The 21,647-nt window shown below is 43.2% G+C and overlaps 1 protein-coding gene across 2 annotated transcripts in view; it reads right to left on the bottom strand.

Moving 5' to 3' along the window:
• The window catches only part of Csmd1 (CUB and Sushi multiple domains 1), a 1,511,659-nt gene that overhangs the window by 154,150 nt on the left and 1,335,862 nt on the right, over nucleotides 1-21,647 (bottom strand). For both annotated transcript variants that reach the window (XM_087901170.1, XM_087901171.1), the window contains exons 31-36: nucleotides 18,406-18,522; nucleotides 16,768-16,881; nucleotides 15,550-15,645; nucleotides 7,649-7,852; nucleotides 6,684-6,808; nucleotides 5,633-5,729 (exon numbers count right to left, since the gene is read on the bottom strand). In XM_087901170.1, the coding sequence (XP_087757296.1) occupies nucleotides 5,633-5,729; nucleotides 6,684-6,808; nucleotides 7,649-7,852; nucleotides 15,550-15,645; nucleotides 16,768-16,881; nucleotides 18,406-18,522 (753 nt within the window). The remainder of the gene's footprint in view (nucleotides 1-5,632; nucleotides 5,730-6,683; nucleotides 6,809-7,648; nucleotides 7,853-15,549; nucleotides 15,646-16,767; nucleotides 16,882-18,405; nucleotides 18,523-21,647) is intronic.

Below are 21,647 nucleotides of genomic sequence, written 5' to 3'. Positions count from 1 at the left end.
ACTGTTGGGTGTGGCTGGTGGGCACTAGTGGCGCAGGCTTGTGAGAGCTGGTAGCAGTGCCTTGGCCGTGTGTGATGGCCAGCGTGGGAAGAACATGTACAGGATAGCACTGACCAGGAGACAGTTGGCCAAGTTTTGATTTGCTTTTCTGAGAGCAGGATCTGAGGTTGCCAATGCACATGCCCCTCCCAGTTCAGGCTCTAGCACTGTGAATGGAGCTCTGCCATGAGCTACACTCTGCTCCTTTGCAGTGAGTATGTATTGGTGGGGGGCCATGGAGACATGAGCACCCCGTCTCCTCGTGCACACTCGATTAGCTCAGCATAGAGACTCCAGTTGCAATGTTATTGTTATTATTATTATGCCAAGAATGCCCTTTGTGTTTATTATGCCAAGAATGCCCTTTGTGTTTAGTACCCTTTTCCATGGATCAGTCAACGTCTATGTTGTGGGCGAGCTATTCATTCATCTAAGTAGAATGGTGCATTTCACAGATATTAGTTTCATCCATTATATACAAAACACCTAATCACATGTTGTATATGCATGTACATTATATATAATACACATTTTTATTATATACCGATTGCACACATTATGTTACATATGCATATTGTAACATATTGCAATCAATAATCCTCCTAGAAATGTCCTGTCTTCAAGGCAGTGGTTAGGCAGTGGTTCTCAGTCTTCCTAATGCTGAGACTCTTTAATACAGTTCCTCAGGCAGTGATGACACTGCCCCTCAACCATAAAATTATTTTCGTTGCTACTTCATAACTCTAACTTTGCTACTGTTATGAATTATAATGTAAATATCTGTGTTTTCTGATGGATGGTCTTAGGCAACCTCTGCGAAAGGGTTGTTGGAGCACGCCAAAGAGGTCACAACCCACAGGCTGAGAATTACTGCTTTTAGGTTGAGAATGGGATTTGGTATGATAATCCTTAGGATGATTAATAGGACAGGATTTGTGCCTTAGGTGCATCTGTTGCTATTGGGATAATACTGCTCAACTTCTCTCTCAACGTGGAGGGGATGCAGAACACACAATGCGTGTGTGCATGCACACATTTTTTTATGTTAGGAATATATATGTTTATGAATTCACATACATAAATTCCACACTCATGTTTCTGAGCTAAATCTGGTGCCTCTGGCCTTCAAACTTCCAGCGATGGAGCTGTGTACTCCAAAGTGGAGAGGACTCTTTCTTTTACCCTGGGTGCATTTGTAAGCTCAGTTCCTACCTTGTCATCTACTGGGTACTTCTACCATTCCCAATCTTACAACCGTCACCTGGCCTTCTTGCTTGGGCTCTAATGATGTCAAAACAGAAAAAAAAAATCCACCCTGAAAACATGTAGAAGGGAAACTGACCCAGTATGTAGTTTCTAAATCTACTTCACCCTTGGAAAAAAAAAACTCAAACAGGGAGATTCTGCTGCTTTAAAAACCCACAGTGTTTCCAACATGACATTTTGGACCAAATACTGACCCAATGCCAAAGCAAAAGTCCTGCCTTTTAAATTTGCTCAGAGACTACAGGACCCTCAAGAAGATGCCAGGCTTCAAACTGCCAGTGTGGAGGAGATACTGCTGGCCCAGGCCACTGGCTGCTGACTTGCACTATCAGACACAGGGGCTCGTACACTACGGTGTGTATACAGAGGAGAAAATAAAAAGACAGTGAGAGAACTGTAAATATGGACTCAAAGTGATTTAACCAGAAAGCGTCAAGTGACAAAATAGGGTAGACCTGGGGTATCCAGTGTCAAACAGAAGACAGAGGAAAGACAGGCAGACCCTGTCCGGTCTAACCGAGGACGATGGAATGAGAAGAATTAATACCTCAGTTTTAATGACCTGACTTTCACAAGTCACTCTCTCATCAAAGTGAGAGCCTGATCCATCACATGGGGAGCTCCCCTCCCTTTGGGAGCTTCTGAGTAAAGAGAGTTTTCCAAACCCAGCTGTGTGGTCATGGCCCCAGCGCACCTCCTTCCCGTGCATACAGCACCGTACACAACACGGTGTCGCACAAGTGCACACATTCCAGAGCTTTCTTGGTTATTGTTTTTAATTATTCATGCACGTGGACACTTGATGTTTAGAAGATGGGCCTACAATAGCTCAGGTTGGTGGACAGACCTTGGCCCATGCCGGATGTGGTGGGCAGTAGGTTGCAGCTTGTAAATGCTTTAAAAAAAAAAAAACTGCAGCTCACATTTGTGACAAATATCCCCAGGATGTCCTAAATACAGCCACTCCAGAAAGCCAACTCTACACATTGTTCTGGACAGAGTGGCCTTCACAGCAGCGTATGCTTTAATTAAATAATTTGTAATTTAATATAAAGGTGTTGGACTAAAATGAACATAGAAGGTCTTCGTTAATCTTTCTTAATTGCTTAGAAAAACTATTACATAAAGCAAGCTTGTTCCATGTCATGAGGGTTATTTTAATTAGATTTGTTGTCTTCCAGAATAATTTTTAAATCTGATAGTGTTTGAGAATTGTTTGCTTAGCTTAATTTAATGTGTGTTCATATCTGTGTCTGTGGCTGGTGTCTTCCTTTCTCACCCTGCCCCCACTGTATTTTTTGAAACAGGGTCTCACACTAAATATGAGCTCACTGATTTAGCCCCACCAGCTACCAAAGAACTTCAGAAACCCCATTACCATGGTCCCCTACTGGGATTGTAGGTGAGCATTGTCACAGTGGGTTCTAGACTAGGGACTACACTCAGGCCCTCATGCTTACAGGGCAAGCGTTTTACCAACTGAGGTGCCTCCCCAACCCTGATTTACTTTAGTTTGATATTCATCATTGAAAACATTCGCAAATTTTCATTTCCCACTAATTAACTGGAAAGTAACAAGCTGCATCTGGCTGCAACGAACTACAAATGGCCCAGTTATGTTTATGAGAGGGATTTCCTGAGGCAAGCCCAGAGACCTGGTGCGTTAAGATCCCTGTTTACATTTTAGAAAGAATATCAGATGAGTCTCAGCTAGGACCTCGGGGGTGCTTCAGGTTTAGAGAACTGTAACATCCCCCTGCGTCAGAACAGTTGCTTCAGCCAGCGTGGACCAGAAGATAAGGCAGTCAGCATCAAGTATATAAAGGGGAAAGTTTACAAGACACACACCTGTCAGTTCACTTTTGCTTTCTCCGGATTTTATTGTCTCAATATGTTTTTTCATTCCTTGTATATCTGATAACTTAGAAAAAGTCAAGCTTAAAATCAGGTCACAAGGTTGATAGACAGTGATGTCCCATGTCTAGGCTACCTCTGAGCCCTGGGCATCTTCCAGTTCACAGGAATATGCTGGCCATTCATGGAAGGGTCGAGAGACCACTAACTCTGGGACAAGCACAATTAGGGTTATGCCGTGGAAACCCTGAGTGGGGCTGGCCACACTGGGGACATCAGTCAGCTTGACCCACGAGATAACAGCCCCACTTCCAGGGGTGGGAGATAATGAGGGCCAGAGATGAAGCTCTGTTTGGCAGCCAATAAGACAGTCAATCATGACTATGTGAAAAAAAAATCCTGAAATTCTAGACAAAGCAGTTTGGGTGGACATCACAGATGGTAGCACATGTCAGTGTGCCTAAAAAGGTGACACATTTGGAGGAATGAAACTCACACTAAGAGTGTCTCCAGCTGGCTGATGTCCTTTCCTGTTCTAATCAACACAAGCGCTATTGTACACGTGTGCTTTTGGAGTGCTGTGAACTGCTCTCGACGCCCATCGGCATTGAGGGGTCTTCAGAACCCTTGATTTACAGCTCACTTTCAATATTATAGGTGGCCTACGACTCTAGCTTCCCACTCTTGTCTGATGGGGTCTGTCAAGAGTCAGCTCTGCCTCTGACCTGTGAAGTCCCTCCAACTCCCGGCAACGAGCGTCAATCCAGCATTGCTGTGGTAACTGTGACAAATGATTTTTTAAATTAAATTATTTTATGTTTATGTGGATGAGTGTTTTGTCTGTGCACCAAACACATGGCTGGTACCTGTGGATGCCAGAAGAGGGCGTCGTATCCCCTGGAACTGGAGTGAAAGTTTCTTGTGAATTGTGTGTTGGAATTTGAACCTGTTGGGTCATCTGTCCCGCCCAGCAACAAATAAGTTTAAAGACATCCTCCTGGTTAACTTCAAACAAACAAACAAATAAACAACCAAGCACCTTGTCCGAAGTGCACAAGGAACGGAACTGGTTCCTTTCTTTAGTATCATTAAGTGAAGCAGAAGTGGAGGTAGCAGCAGGGTTCTCACTGTGGGAACATACCTCCACCTTCCAGTGTGCCTACATCCCACTAACCTGTTTCTTCCTTTACACATCTTACAGAAGGACGCTATATACCCCCCCTAACACCCATAATCCCCCAGCACTTCCTGCTTAGATAAACGAATACCATAAATCAAATCGCATTTGGGATTCTGCGGGTAGATTTTAAAGTGTGGGCTTAACTGTTGTTCTGAATGGCAGAGGATGCCTACTTCACCCACCACTCTGCCAATTATACACACTAAACATTTCTGTAAATGTCACGGTAACTAGGACAGTGACCAGAGACACCTGGCTGAGGAACTCAGGCTTCCTACGTGGAGAAGTTTCACACCAGACTTGTTTGGTGATGGGCCACTGTGTGTAAACTTTCAGAAGTGTACAGAGCCAAGTGCAGACAGAGATCTGCAATGAGCGACAAGCAGTATTTGATATTGTACCATCCCACACCTCTGTGGCTGGCCATGCAGAGATGTTTCCATTTGCTGACAGCCACAGACACAATCCCTGTATCATTGAAAGATACAATCAATCTTGTGGTCAGCACTGTGAGAGACCCATCCTTCCTTTATTTCTTACTTACTCAATAATAAAAAAAAATAGTCAACAGAAAAAGAACGATTCAGTTGAACAAAAACTCTCATGTGACATTTTTTGTGTCAGACTAGACGAGCCTACGTCTGAAATTTAGGACTTAGTCCAGATGAACTCATGTAATGATTAGGACTGGGGTGGACAACGAAGCACAGATGATTTCGGTTTTGGGGACCATGGTGACAAGGAGGAGGAACACGGTGACCCTGTCCGTGGTTTTCTGAGACGACAAGGCCTGGAGATGGTGACTTAGTACATGGGAGATTGGAAGTGCAAGGGCTGACTTCACTATCCATTACTGCAGCTCCAGGTCTGTGGCTTTGTGAGCCGGGGATGTCTGGGTTTGGGCTTACGACTGTCACCATTCATCCACAGTGAAACGTGACAGGCTGTGGGCCTCAGTGAGGCACAGTACACAGGGTCATTTCCAGGTTGCCCACCCTCGGGCAAGCCTCTTCTCAGCTTTGTCCCCTCCCATGTACCTGTCAGTGGTGCCTCCCTTCCATGGCCGGCTTCAGAATGGATGCCATTAATTGCTGGGTTGCCTCCTGCGCAGGGACCCCTTGCCACCTCCCTCTCTCCTGTCCCGACAGCTGCACACTTGGCCCTTCCACCCTGGCAGACATCATGGGGAAAGCAGAGCTGTGGAGCACTATTCACAGACTGTTTTCTGTACCCCGCTTGGCTATGGCTCTGACTCACAAGCGGAGACAACATGAAGCCCAGCCGCTCCCCTACCTGAGAAGCTGCCCAGTCTTGGGGCTGTTATGTCTCCGCCATCATGGATCTCCAGGGAGTCCCAGTTCTGTTCTGTGGCGAAGCTGATCACTTGAATCTACAGAGTTACAAAGCAGGGTTACTGGGTTTTGTTTTAACCAAACTAATCTAAACCCAAGATCGAGCTTTTCATGACTAAGACAAAGATATACAAAAATAACTTGGCTTAGTGTGGCATGCAATAAATGGAGAAGATGTGAAGACGGGAAGGTTCATATTGGAAGAGGGTATCAGCAGTAATAGGAGACAGGCTGGTGGGGGATGGATGGGAACAAATATATTGTATACATGTATGAAACTGTCACAGAACTGATACAAATATTCTTCCAAAAATACACACACACATATGAAAAAAGGAACTAATCTATGACAGAAAATAGGAAAATCTCTATAAATAATACTTATAAAAATCAATTATTGGGCTGGAGAGATAGCTCAGTGCTTAAGAGCACTTACTGCTCTGCCAGAGGACCTGAGTTTTGTTCCCAGCACCCATGGCAGGTGGCACACACTTTTGCTACCCCAGCTCCAATGTGCTCTTCTACTTTAGGCACTGTACACACATGTACCCTTCTCGATTAAAAAAATAAAAAGAAAGCCTTAAAACATAGGTAAATAAAAAATTTTATTGCACACATGGAAAATAATTAGAAACATTTTGTAGCCACTCTCAGAAAATAAAAACTAATTTCCACCTGTGCACCCATGACAGGAGGGTGCAAGGGAGCACAGGGGGCAAAGTATGCATGAAAAAGCCAGAATGAAATTCATTATGCTGCATCATAACTCAAGATAACTCAAAGCAAGTAGATAAACAAAAAATGTCTTTAAAATCTTTAAATAGACAATATAATGGGGAAAAAGGAATAATGAAGAAGAAAAGGAGAGAAGGGAGGAAAAGAGAGGAGGTGAGGGAAAGAGGAAGGGAGGGGGAGACGAGGGGAGCGAGGGAAGGAAGGAATGGGAAGCAGGGGACCCCGGCTTCCTCAGAGGTCCTGGTCTGAGGCCCTACCTGGATCCCCGAGCCCTCCGTTACTATGATCTTCCACACACAGTTTAAGTTGTTGCCATAGGGCTCAGGGTAGCCCGGGGACAGAATCGTCCCTCTCCTCTGTGTGAAATTGCCACTGCATGGAACTAAAAGACAGAGCCACGTTACGTAAAAGCCAAGTGAAGTAACGGGAACTGATGTCTCCTTTCCTCGACTGTGCTCAGACAGGGAAACCCTTCCTGTTTCTTAAGTGATATTTTTAGCCAAGGTAAAATTTAATCTCTTCTCTTTCAAATGGGCAACATCAGCGACTGATATCTGTCATTTACCTGAGTTTTAAGTCTTAAGTCTACAAATAAATCTCTTTGGGGGTTTTCTATGAAGGGACTGTCTACAACAAAAGTATCTCTGAAGTGAGTTTTGTTTATAATAATTTTTCTGCTTTAATGTAAAGGTGTGTGAAGAGCGCTCCTGTCCACCTGCAGACAGGCAATGCCAGGTCATACTGGTGAGGTTCAGAGCAATTCAGGGAGAAGAGGAGGGGCTTAAAATGTACAGATAAACTCGAGGGATAATCACCCTTGCACTCAAAGTTCCTTAAAAAAATGTCATAAGTAATAACTACTAATGCCTCTGTTATCCACACTGCTTTTCAAATATTCAGAATCAGCATGAATGCATTAAATGATGCCATACACATAATGCTACAGTCCACCATCCTAATGTTTCCCCCACAGACTGAAATGATCTCTTTTCATAACCTTAGAGCTGATGGCTGACTTCATGAGCATCAAGCAGGAAAACATATTTTGCACATACCCATCTCATATTTTAGGAAACATTGATTTTTAAGGTCAGGGCTATTGGGCTCCAGATAAAATCAATTGATCTTCACAAAGATCGCTGTGTGAAGAATGGGCTCTAACCCTGACATGAGGTTCTGATCCAGCCCTAGGTAATCATTTCATCTCATGGGCCCCACTTACCTACACAGCTTGGGATGGTGTCGTTCCACTGGGCCAAGGCGTTTGGCACGGACTGGCAGCGGATGGCCGTGGAACCTTGGAGCAGGTAACCCGGATTACACTCAAATCGAACTATGGAACCTGCAGAGAACTCAGAGCCGATCCTCCTCCCATATCTGGGTTCTGGGACAGAACTGCACTGTGTGTCGCTGGTGCGTGGAACGGCTGGGGAAGTAAAGCACAAAGAACCAGTGTGTCAGAGTGGAGTGTGGCAAGAGTGACCCCAGAGGAGATGGGAGCCAGTGTGTCAGAGTGGAGTGTGGCAAGAGTGACTGCGGAGGAGATGGGCGGAGATGATGGGCGGAGATGCAGGGTGGACACCAAGTCTGTAAGCCTCTTTGTGAGGAGCCAGCCCAGGGGCACTTCTGTGTCTCCATTTCCTCCCGCGGTAACGCTGGGGATCACCACAGAGGTCTCGCTCAGATGGGAAGTTGGGAGATGAGGAGAATTAGTGCCTGTGTCGGCTCATTAACATTCAAGCGGTTGAAATTAATTAAAAACTAGATGATTGCGCTGGCAATTAGAAGGCAATGACGACAACTTTTGTTCTTCCTCAGCAACATATGGGTCTTGTGGGATAGGAACCCTGCAAATGATTAGTTTAGATGTGGCCCTTGTGATAAGTCATACAATTAAAAATAGGACCTGTCACATGACCCATCATTCCAACTCTGGATATTCATCCTGAAGAGCTGAATTTGAGGTCTAATAACAACATGATAGCCAAGATATTAAAACAAACTTAGTGCCCATTCTAGTTTCTTTTCTGTTGCTGTAATAAAACTCTCGGACCAAAAGCGGAGGAAAGGATTTATTTGGCTTATACTTCCAGATCACAGCCTATGACTGAGAAGCCAAGGTAGAATCTCAAGTGGGAACTTGAAGCAGAAATCACGAAGGGACACAGTACGCTGCCTTGACCCACTTCACCCAGCCTTATGCTGAGATAGCTTCCTCAAACAGCCCAGGACCACTAACCGAGGGATGGTGCCTAGAGTAGGCTGGACCCTCCTGCGTTAATTAATAACCAAGACAGTTCCCCCACAGACATGACCACAAGCCCATCTATATAGGCAAGATACTATCCAATCAGATGACAGTGGGTTAACTAAGACAGTGTCCATCAGAAGATGCCTGTATAACTATGTGTGGTCTATGAATCCACACACGAGAGTTTTATTAAACCTTACAAGTGAAGGACACCTTGCTATTCACACAAGGATGGATGCATTTGAAGGGTGCTGTATTGAGAGAGCCAAGCTGGTCTTGGCAGGAAACAGACTGCACTGTTCCACTTCCATGGAAGATCCCAGACAGTTGCAGTTTCTGGAGTAGAGAGCTGGATGGTGGCTGCCAGGGATGGATGAGGGGAATCAGGGCATTGCTGGGCTTTTAACTGTGTGGACGAAGGAAGTTTTGTAGGTCTGCTAGAACATGCTGTGACTGTCGTTAGCAATAGTCATAGAGTTAATTTGTCAAGAAAGCATATATCATGCCACCACAGTGGACAAAGGTAACACTCTACAATTGCAGTCTAGGCCCCATGAATTAGGATTCTTCCAGAATATTGTACTTGGAGTACAGGTGACCACCTACAGGATAAACCCTGAGGCCCAAGGAAAGACTCATCTCCCAGGAGAGAGGCTAGACTATATACAAACACATACTTCCTACTGTGTGGTTCTTTGCTGAAAGACACAACTCATCTGTGGGCAAGTCACAGATGAAGAATTTCTTTCTAACCAATTGGGGAAAAAGATGAAGAAACTGATTTCCATTCTTCTATGCATTATGGTGTTTTCTTTTAATGGGAGTGAGTACCAGGTTGGGGCCAGGCTTTATGGCTGGTAGCTCCGACAACACTAAGAAAAACAATATACTATCATAATCATTCTAAGAAAGGAGACCCTGTAAAAAAAAAAGGGAAGCTCCATGCTGCAGCCATAGAGTCAACCAGTCACACAGACCACGAAAAAACCCAGTAAGAGTATGTGTGTGTGTGTATGTGTGGGAGATTAATCAGGATTCTGGGACTAGACATAGAAGGTGACAATTCAGAACCCCACTTTGTTTCTTAGGGTCAACTTTCCCTGATGGGTTGGTGGAAAATGCTATTCCTGTAAGCCAGCCACTCAGTACACAGAGATGGACAGCTGTAAAAGCTCTCATCAAATGCTATCACGGTGTGCTTCAGAACTGAAGAAGGTAGAGGGGAAGGAGTAAATTGAGCAGCAAGGAACAACCTAAAGTAGAACATTCCAGTGAGAATGAACAATCACGTGAGGAAAAATAGCTACAGAGTCAGTGGCTTGATGCTAAAGGGCAGGGTACCTCTTTTATCAACCAGGAGAAACATCCCAGACAGTTGTGTGTTTATGCTATGCCAGACAGCATCAATAGCACCATGGAAGCCCCAGCAAGATCAAGAACCCCATATAATGATTACGGGCTCTTCCCTACACGGGTGTTATGTCTACTCTGATGCTTCCATTTCCTATGTGAAAATAAAGACCCTCAAGGATGTAGTGGTCCTGAAGGAAGCACTCCTACAACAGTCACCCTGACCCAGCTCTACAGCCAAGTCTTATTACCTGCCATACTTGATCTCCCTCTGCTGAGATTCCCCTGGGTTCCCATGGTATAAGGATTTCCTTGTCAAAGGATGTAAGTGCCTAGGTCTATGAAATGCTGCATGTCTTCTGGTTCTTGGGTGGTAGATGTGGACAAGGATTCTACAGAAATGAGTAGTGTTGTATGCACTTGTGACTCTAAAGAACTTCCATGGAGCTGGAAGTTTGGAAAGCAAAGGAAAGACAGAAAAAGTGTGAGATAGGGGCAGTGCTAAATGGACCACAGTAACATGGAGAGGAGAGGATTCTGCTGTAAAATCCTCCTCTCCATTAGGACCTCCTGATCCTGCTCATTCAGGCCTTTAAGGCAGAGTGTGGGAGTTCTTTTCTCTCGTCTCTATTCTTTGTCTCTTAGATAATATTTGTGCCATCATGAAATAGATTTGAAAGTAGTTGAGAGAGATGTGAGAGCGAAATCAACTGGAGGGCAGACGAGGGACATGGAAATATGTCACAGCACACCACTGTACTGAGTTAGAGACTGATGCTCCTCTAAGGAGTCTTACAGAGCCAAGTGTGGAGAGTCATTAGGTGTGTGCACACAACGCTTTCTGGGGAAAGTAAAAAACAAAACAAAAAAAAGCTCATGCGGAATTCCTAGGAGACCAAAGTGATCCATCAGTCAGCCAGTGCCATCGCCAATCAAAGAGGCACATGCATCACCTTCCACAGCAACCGGTTACAGCCGGTGCCATCACCAATCAAAGAGACTTGTGTGTAGCCTTCCACAGCAAGTGGTTACAGGAAACAAACAACACAAAGAGTAAATTGCAGGACACATGGTGAGGCTTCTTATTTCCTTTCGTGACCAAGGGACACTCTTTCTTGGCTGGGAGTTTAGGATTCTAACCTACCTGATAAGCTGGTTTCCAGTTAGGGAATTAGTAAACACCAGTGAATTACACACACAGTTTAATCATACATATTCTTGGTAAAAGCAACAAGCTACTACATTTGATAAACTCTTGATGCTAAACGTGATTTCTTTAGAAAGGCAAAATCAACTATGCTTTAGCTAATAGCATCACAGAGAAGCCAGGAAAGGAACAAGTGTGGGGCTTCAGGGCCTCATGCAATGAGACTCTTGGTTCCATTCTTCTCACCCCAGCTCAGAGGAATGCTACTTGTGCTTCTAGCTCTGACTATTTTTCAGCAGTTTTTGGTGTTATTTGTTTTTCAATGAACTGTGTTAACATCTGTAAAGAGTCTAAGACTTGACAGTTAAGCTGGCTAAGGCAGGGCGCTGCCCAGATGAGGCTGGGATAGAGTGTCGTTCAGGCATGACTGGTGTCAGGGTGCTCTCAAGGTATCATTGCTGAGGAGGAAAGCTTTTTTTTTTTCTGCGTGGTTGCAAAAGGCTGTGCATTGTTTTAGTTGTGACTGGGGTCTAAAGGTGGTCACTTGATGTTAGTTGGTGATGCAGAGCCATGACTCAAAGAGACAGAGTTAGGGTCAACTGCCTCTTTCCAGGTGAGTGCCGTGGAGAGTCTGAGAAACATGGCTTCTTCTCTTATGACAGTAGACAGTAGATTAGGCCAGGTTGCTGACTTTGGTGAGAGTAGGTCCTCTGGAGGTGGCTGAGAGAGAATTTGAACTGCATGCTGAAATGACCAGGCATGAATGGAAGGCAATATAAAACAGTATGCTGTGGACTGGAGAGATGGCTCAGCAGTTAACAGCAAGAGCTACTTTTCCAGAGGGCATGGGTTTGATTCTCAGCACCTCACACCTGTCTATAACTGCAGTCCTAGGGGATCCAATGCCCTCTTCTGGCTTTTAAGGACACTGCACATAGCAGTGCATAGGCAGACAGGCATGCAAAACATTCATACACATGAAATAAGAATAAAGGTTAAAAAATAAAACAGATAAAAACCAAACAAGGTAACGGTGAGACTTTCAGCCACTAACTTTAACTTGGATCTGGTCAGTTGGATGCAGCAGACAATAAGTAAAGGAGGAGAGGTGCAGGTGGCATTTCCCTCCATGCTACAGTTAAGTCCTTTTTGAAATGTCATTTCTGCTGCTGAGATAAGAACACCTTAGCCAAAATCAACAAAGCGGAGGAAAGGCTTTGCTGAGTTTATAATTCCTGGTTCCTGATGGGGAGCGACAGAGGCAAGAGACAGCAGGCCACACCACAACCAGAGTCAAGAGCAGGGAGCGATGAACACATCCATGCTGCCTGCTTGCCTGCTTGCTAGCCTTCTTCACTTTTACACACTTCAGGACCCTCTGCCTCGGGACTGGCTGCCTCCAGTGGGCTGAGTAGTAAAGCATTAATTAGCAGTCAAGAAAATGCCCCAGAGATGTGCCTACAGTCCAATCCGATCTAAAGTAATCTCCCCTTGGGATGCTCTTTCCAGTTGTTTCTAGGCAGTGTGGATTGGCAGTAATGTAGCCATCACGGTCTACATTTCTTCAGAAGCTTGGAGAATGATGACATGTTTGATCTCATCGTCTCCAGTCTCCACATCCTCCACCAGGAAACAGTTACTGCAGGCTGAGAAGGGAGGGACATCTTTTCACGCAGGAGTCCCAGGCACTCTCCTGCCCTCTGTCTTGCTGCATATAACTTTGGCTGGCACCTCAGACATTCTTCATAATGGCCCGTCTGCCTGCTAACAGGGGTCAAGCATCCTATAGCCTCAGGTCACAAAGTCACTGAGTAATCCAAAGCTTTAATAATTTAGGGATGAGTGAAGCTGCCAAACTGTCACGAGTGCAGGAAGCCGCAGCTCGGAACATCTGGATACAATAGAGTTCAAAGAATGTCTAGCTTCCATGTAGCTATCTTTTCAAACACCAGCGTTCGATCGAACTCCCCCACCGGGTTGAAGATTTTATTCTTGCCTTTGAGTAGTTTATAAACTGGGTTCACTAACTTCTTTCTTTATACCTCCCAGGAATTTAGCTTTGATAAAAGACTCATTTTTGCATAAACTCACTAGTGGAGAGAGGAAAAGGTGGAGTATTGGGCTTTATAAGGCATTAAATATGTCATTTTTATTATTATACAAGGAAAACGGATTTCTTCTATAAATGTTTGCTCTCGAGTTTCCTGTAGTTTTACATATTTTTAATGATGATGCATGGCTTTATATAAAGAAACTATTTTTCAGGACTGGGAGACAGCTCAGCCAGTTAAATTCTTTCCATACAATCCTGTGGAGCTGAGCTCAAAACCCTATGCAAATTAAAACGCAGGGTTCGAAGATTGCACCTGCAACCCCAGGGCTAGGTTTGTGGGTCCAGGTGGATCTCTGGAGCTTGTTCTATAGTTAGTCTGAATAAGTTGGGGGAAATTTAGGTATGGAGTCAGACCCTGTTATAAAAAAGGAGGAGAGAGATTGAGGAAGACACATCAACCTCTCGTCTTTACACATGTGTATGCACATGCATGCACACACATTGACATGGATTTACACAAACACATAAACCACACAGACTCCACCACACAGATACACATCCCCAAAAATGATTTAATTCTTTTTCTAAACGTGCCACTTGGGTGTGAACTCGAGGGTAACACAGGCCTTGGGTCGTTTGCTACTTGTCTGATCAGTGATCTAATCTTTGTCAAAAGTCAGAGCAAGTCCCTCATAAAGACTCAGAGTAACTTGAATTCATTTTCTAGTGTTAATGTAAATTTTTTCAGGAGGAAAAAATATTTAAAGCAATTAGACTGGTTTTGCCACAGAAGAAATGTGAATTACGGATAATGTATCTTTTTTGACAAAACAGTTCCAAACTTATTTGAAGAAAGTCTTAGTCAGCTTGCCTAAATTAGCCATTCTGTAGCAAAATCAATTAAAACTATACTGGTCATTTGCATTTAACAAAAACTACAATCTTAAAACAAGGTACTACTTTTAATTCCTTAACATCCATGTTGAAACAACTGCCACCGAAGGGTTGGAAATATTCCTCCTGTGTGCTGCCAACATCCTCCCAACCCGCTGCCCAAGACCGTTTATGTGATTTTGATAATGGAAGCTGAAGCTTTTTATAGTGAAATATTTTGAGCTCATCACTGCTGTTCTGTGAGATTTCGAGAATTGAAACACATGGTGTGACTATTATCCTCCATGGTTTTCTGATAAGCAGAATTTTTCTGAGATAATTTCTGGAGAACTCCCTATCAAGAGAAAGAACCACTCAGATTTTTCTATAATGGTGAGAAAAACAATTAAGGGTAGATGGTAATCTTCTGACTGGATTAAACTAGATGGAGAAAAATTCAAGAGTTGTGACTGGAGCCTGGGAGCAGATCCCGGAAGCGGACCCGGGAAGCAGAAGCAGAGCTGGGGAGAGGAAGCAGAGCCCAGAAGCAGAAGCAGAACCCAGAAGGGAGTCCGGAAGCAGAAGTGAAGATCAGAAGCAAGCCTGGAATCAGATGCAGAGCCTGGAAGTGGAAGTGGAGCCCGGAAGCGAGTCCAGAAGTGAAACCAGAAGCAAGCCCGGAAGCGGCTCCCTTCTGTGCAGTGGTCAGTACCGGCTTCACTGCTCTCTGCGCCCTACCTTCAAGTTTGTGCGACAAATATTCAAGGTCAATGAAAGTGTGATATCTTTTTCACTTTGGGGGACTTTTAAACAACCTCCGATTTATTTAAAGTTTCAGACTGAACAAACAAACAGAAGCAACTACAAAGGTGTGGGGACAGAGAAGCTAATTTTACAGTGTTGCTTATCCAGAGGAACAGGCATGGAAGGGCCAATTTGGATTTGGCTTTGTTAAATTGTAATTTCAGTTACTTTTCACAATAAATATGCTTCTTTTAAACATATGTTTAACTATATTTCAATCTATGTTGACCGAAATTATTATGAATTATTTACATAATTAGATAAAATACTATATTTTATGTCATTTTGTAAAATCTGAAGAGACACATGTAGATACTTAATCAATAATTGTATTGGTTTTTTATGATAGAAAATAAGATAGTATGTCTAAAAAGGAGAAGTACAATTTAATGTGCCAAAATGAAGCCTAATTATTCTTATTAAGTGATTTTATCTCACATAGATAAATGTCCTCAATTCTTTAAATGTCACAAAAATGAAATTTGTTGATTTTTTTTTTCCCTCAGTGTTCGAAGCCCAGGGAGCCACCTCACCTCGGCACACAATTCAGTGCACAGGGAACCCCCTCACCTTGGTAGACAAATGCATTGCATGGGGAGCCCCCTCACCCTGGCACACAATTCAGTGCACAGGGAACCCCCTCACCTTGGTAGACAAAGTGGAAACCGCGGGCAGACGCTCCACTCTTTGCACTGAACCGAAGCAGAATCTGATTGGATGTAGCCAGCGGGAGTGTCTCACCTGGAAATTCAAACAGAATCAAGGATGTGCGATCTGGTAGTCACATTGGGCTGTGCTGATGGCATTCTTGGAGAAGCAGTGTGGACTTGAAAGTCCACAATAAATGCTTCAAATTAAATAGAGCAAAACTTGATTTAGGGGTTTAAGACCCAAGCACCTTATTTTTATGAACATTTTTAAAGCCAGTTCTTGCTTTGCGGAGTCTAATAAAATGGACTGCAGTCATGATGGAAGGCTATTTGTGAGCGACAGGGAGCACGCCCTGTGACTGACCACACAGGGACATTTAAGTCCTGAGAGTCATACGAGGGGCTGAATTTACCATGACCCGCTAGACTCATCTCGGAAATCATTGTTTAACCTTCAAAGCAGACAACACACACAGCATCTTGGGAAGTATCTCCCAAGTGCATACAAGAATTCCATGACCCCCAACCCCTAAGCTACTGAGATCTGCCACTGTGTGTGAGGAGTTGCTCCTCTGTCACCTGGGGCATTTGTAGGCATGACATGATAAGGCCTTGCTAGAAATCCACAAAGCTGAGATACAAAGATTTTGGCGAATCAGGAAATAGAGAGAAACCAAAAACAACAAACAAACTTTAACTTTGATGGACTAAGACCTGTGTTACTCACAATTAGCACTTCTGGGTAAAGTAAAAGTCTACTTAATTTACATAATCAATGCAGAAAAAGCCCAATAAGGGTTTATCCGCAGAGGAGGGCTACTAACGGTGCTGAGTTGGGCCAGCAGGATATGTGTGTCTGAGAACCTGTGGGAACTGCTGTAAAGGCCCAACAGCAAACCAAAAAGTTCATGGGTGTTTTCTGCTTGTGTAACATACATTCTTGGAATTGATCAGGAGAAAATGATAGAGTTACCCCAGGGAAGGGGAATAAAACACATAGAATAGAAAACAAAATTCATCATTTCCCTTCTTTTTTCTAAATAATATCACTTTTGAGGTGAATGGAATTTCCCCCACAATCTTAGTAAATAAAATGATAAACTTTCTGAAATCTACAAACCTATAGATTCAAAGGTGATTACATTTCCTATCATCATAATGGGGGACAGGAATTTAAAACAATCACTATAGCTGTATAGTTTGAAAGTTTTACCTGAGTGAGACCCAGAGAGAGAGCTTAGAAGCCTGGCCTGTGGGTGGGTTCCATCAAACAACTCGGCCAAGTCGTTCAGCGCAGTCTGGAAGTAGGCGAACTGTCCAAATACCACTAGAAAAAGAAGAGAGGGTGGGCCATGGTCTTACCAAGAGCAAAGGAGAATTTGTTCACACACATTCATGGTCCCTCTAGAGGATTGTTATTTCAGGAATCTTAGAAAAATAAGCACACATGGAAGCTGGGGAGATGGATCAGTGGTTAAGAACACTTGTTCTTGTAGAGGATAGGAGTTTGATTCCCAGCACCCACATGGTGACTCCACCATCCCTAACTCCAGGTCCAGGGACTCTTCTGACCCCTGCAGGAGCTGCATACATGTAACACACAGTCACATCCTAAGTCATGGTCTCTCTGCCCAGGTGGTGAGCAGATGGACCCAACTCATCTGCTGAAAGAACAAAGCCACGGAACTGTCAACCTCAGCAAGGTGAGTTGCAAACCCACCTCAGTGACGCCTCTGGGAGGAGATTATTAGAGCGTTTAAACAGCAGGGCTCAAACTCTCATGTCTGGGTGTGAAAGGGGGTTACAAGGAAATTCTCCCAGCATACCCAAGTAGCAGCATTGTGAAGATGACTGTGTGGCTGTACTTGGAAGTGGGGAACAGCTGTGAAGGTCCAAGGCGGTTGTGGCTTCAGGACCTGGAACAACTGGACCTGAAGACATGCACTTCGCTCGGAAGGAAGGATTCAGCCAGTTCTGAATCGGACTTAGCTTATATGAGGGGAGCTCCAGGCTCTTTTTGAATGTAAAGACAGAAACTCGGGACCTACAATGACTTATAGTTTTTATTTTATGATTGATTTTTATTTTTAAATATGTATCTGGGTGTGGGTATAGGCACTTGAGTGAAGGTGCTTGCGGAGGCCAGAGGTGTAAGATCACCTTGAACTGAAATGAATCAAGTATGCACGCTCACAAATTTAAAATAATAGAAATCTTTAAAGATATTTTATTTTGAATACATTCTCACATTAAACTTTATATGCTCTGTTTCTGAATATGTGACTGTTAATTTAATGTAAGGGAAAACGGTGGCTTCTAGATTTCTTTTCTTTTTTTTCTCTTCCTTCCTTCCTTCCTTCCTTCCTTTTTTTTTTTTCTTGGTTGACCATTGAGGAAGATGGAAATAGCTTGTAAGACTGTAAAAGTGATTGTCTGGCTTCCTCCAGTAAAGACTCACAGAATATCTATCAATCTTTCCAGTCAGGAGCAAGTACGAGGCACCCAGGACCTCTCTGTCTATACATCTCAAAGTCTCAAGGGTGACTACATCACCAGTCAGCTGTGCAGAGGTGTGACTCATGCTTTTGACCTGTGTGCGCCTCTGCTTCCTGCCCAATATTTACAAACAAATGACTCCAAAGCCATTTCTGGGCACAGCCTCCTAGAGGGACACGTGAACCCGTGACACCCCACTGGTAGAAGAGCATTAGGGAACACTCTGCGGGGTGAAAATCTGGTACTTCAGTGAACAGCACTTCTTTTGTATCATTTTGTCCTACTTTTACCAAACAACAGACAAATTAGCTCTAAAGTGTGTGGCTATGAATTAAAAACAATAGCGATTTCTTACCGAATTCCTTGGGCACCGTGATGGAGTAGATGCATATCTGACCAGCTGTGTAGTTGTGAGGGTAGTTTGGGGACAACACGACCCCCTCTGATCCTGTGTACTGGCCTCCGCAGGGTGCTGCAAACAAAGCCAGCCGAGAAATGTGAGCTGTGTGTGTGAGGGTGTGGCTGCAGGGACAGGTGAGCCCGGTAGGCGGATCTGAGCATGCTCAGCCTGCTCATCTTGAACCAACACAGCATCCGTGTCAACAGCTGACCCTGCACTGTTAACAAGAGTCATGGGAGCACCATGCAAAGACCCACATCAGGAATAGAAGCTTTCGACTCAAAGAGAGATTGACACTATTATCAAGGCCTGTCTGAGGTATTTTGAAATAATAATGGAATGGCTATACGACTATACTGAAAATAATAATAAGTAATTGGATAAAGGATAATATCCCAGGATCAACTAGCTGATATCAGCCATCAGACTGATCTAAGAGATAGGAAGAACCCGTCAATTTTTAGCACATAAATAAGTGATCTTTGCCTTTTTAAAGTTTTGTTTGTTTTAATCTTTCATGGATACCTTTCTATGACTGCTTTACATGAGTTCAAAATAAGATTAAAGGACTGTCACCAGGAAGTGACGGAGGACATAAGAGGGGAGAAAAAATGAACTTACCATGGGTTGTTTGTGCCCGTGTGTATGTGCATGTATGTGTGTGCATTCATATACATGTAAGTTCATGCATTTTATGGGTGTACTTATGTATGCATGTGTGTATGTATGTATATGTGGATGTATGTGAGTATGAGTGTATTTACGTGTACGGTGTATATGCTGTGTGTGTACATGTGTATGTTTGTGTATGTGTTTGGATTTTATATGCGCATGTCTGTATATATATATATATATATATGCATATGTGTATTTGTTTATGTATGTTTATGTGTGTATATATGTCTGTATATTTGTGTATAGTTATACGCATGCCTGTGAATATATATGTGCATATGTCTATGTATCTATACATATGTGTTTGTGTGTATATGCAAGTGTATATATAGATATGTATGTGTGTATGTAAAGGTGTGTATATGTGCATTTGTGTGTGTGCATGTGTTTATGTGTATACATGTGTATATATGCAAGTGGGTGCGTGTATACTGTAAGATTATATGAACTTTTTCCTCCTCCTGATAATCTTACTAACTTTGCTATTCCTTTTCTGGGTAAACCAGAAAACTCTTTAGTTCATGTGGTCAAAGCTCTATTCGGGCATCAAGACACCAGCATCCAATTAAGGCCCAGTCCTTCGTTCAGGCTGTGAGTTAAGTCGCCAACACTGGCATCTTCATGTGATATCAGGAGGGACTGGCACTTGTTCTTCCTTTCAGCTATGCTTTGTGACTAGGGACTGAGGCACCAGGACTGAGCTTCCCATAAAGCCCAGGCCCTTTCCTGTACCATGTGATGGCTCTTTATCTTAGGGACACCATCACTGACCTGAACTTACAATTACTGCTAGGATGTGAGAAATTTGGTTTCTTTCTAATATCCTTTCTTCTTTTTTATTATAAACACCAGCTCATACTTAAAAGTATAAGTTAAGGAGTTTCACCGCATGCCCATATCATACTTGGTACTTTGATTGGAATCCCCCCTCCCTTTCTTTCTCCCCCCTTCCTTCCTTCTGGCCTCCTTCCCATCCACTACATTATTACAGTTCATTTATTCTTTATATGGCAATTTTCAAGTGGTTAAAAAATAGAAATAAAGATAGCATGTTTAATCTGTTCAATGCTAATTAGCACAGTTAGTCCTAATGGACAAACAGGACATTTTCCATGATTAATAAACTCTGTGGAATGTGGTAATGGAAATGGGACAGCTCTTGTCATTGCTTTGTTGCGGGGAGAGTTAATGACAGTCAAGAGACGTCCCCAGTCCTGTGTTGCGTGACTTGGCTGGCTCACCTCTTTCCACAGGACAATGGCTCACAGAGCTGACAGCCAACCAGGAAAGGCTTAACTAACTTTAACAAACCATTTCATTAGTTCTGATATTTTGTTTTAGAGTATTTTTATTGTCTCAAAATAGCTACCATGGCTATGGTGCTGGCCACTTAATACAAGCCGGATTCATTTGGGAAAAGGAAACTTTGATTGAAAAAAAAAAATGCCTTCATCAGATGGGTCTGTGGGAAACCCTGTGGTGTATTGTTTGATTGACGGTTGATGTGGGAGGGTCCAGGTCACTGGGGGCAGTGTCGTCTCTGGAAACAGGGTCCTCATTGGATAGCAAACAGACGGAGCTCCTGTGCAGAGTTCCTCCCTGCCCTCTGCTTCAGTTCTGCTTCTAGGTCCCTGCCCTGACTTCCCTCAAGGATGGAGTGTGACCTGAGAGCTTTAAGCTGAAATTAACTATTTCCTCCCCAAGTTGCTCTTGATCCTGGTGTTTTAGTACAAAAACAAAACAAACAAACAAACAAAAAAAATTGAAGCCCCAACTGAGACAAGAACTTTACAATTTGTAAATGGAAATGTAAATTCTCCTTTCAGACAGAGGCCGTCTATGAATAACTAATCCCAGAGTGGATGGAAACATGAATTCTCCTGTCAGATAGAGGCTGTCTATGAATAACTGATCCCAGAGTGGAGGTTTCCAGTGAGATACTGTGACTCTGGCCATCAGCGTAGACGGATGACTGCCATTTCCACCTCGGCTGTGCCAATTCAACCTGGCTATTGCAGAAAAAGGTTTGCTTTCTCAAAAGCTTATGAGCCACATTTCTAAAAAGAAGTATAAGGGATAAAAACCGATTTTATTTTAGGTCAGTCATATAAAATCCAAACAGCTCTTTTTGCAAATAGTCCATTTCATTTATCATCTAACTATATCACCTATTTACCAATCTGTCTGTTCATTCACCCACCTACCCACCCATCTTATCTATCTATCTATCTATCTATCTATCTATCTATCTATCTATCTATCTTCTATCTATCTATCTATCTATCTATCTATCTATCTATCCTTCTATCTATCTATCTTCAATCAATCAATCTATCTACCTATCTATCTATCTTTCTATCTATCTATCTATGTATCTATCTATTGATCTGCCTTCTTATCATTTATTTTATCTGCCATATGTATTCATCTTCTTATTGAGAAGTTTCTGGAGAATGTTACCATGTATTTCCTTTGGATTGAATAGAAAAGTAAACAAAACAGACACAAACATTTCAAGTCAC

The sequence above is a fragment of the Myodes glareolus genome, chromosome 23 (genome assembly GCF_982192425.1).
Source record: "Myodes glareolus chromosome 23, mMyoGla1.1, whole genome shotgun sequence".
NCBI lineage: Eukaryota > Metazoa > Chordata > Mammalia > Rodentia > Cricetidae > Myodes > Myodes glareolus.
This window is presented reverse-complemented; position numbering and strand designations above follow the sequence as displayed.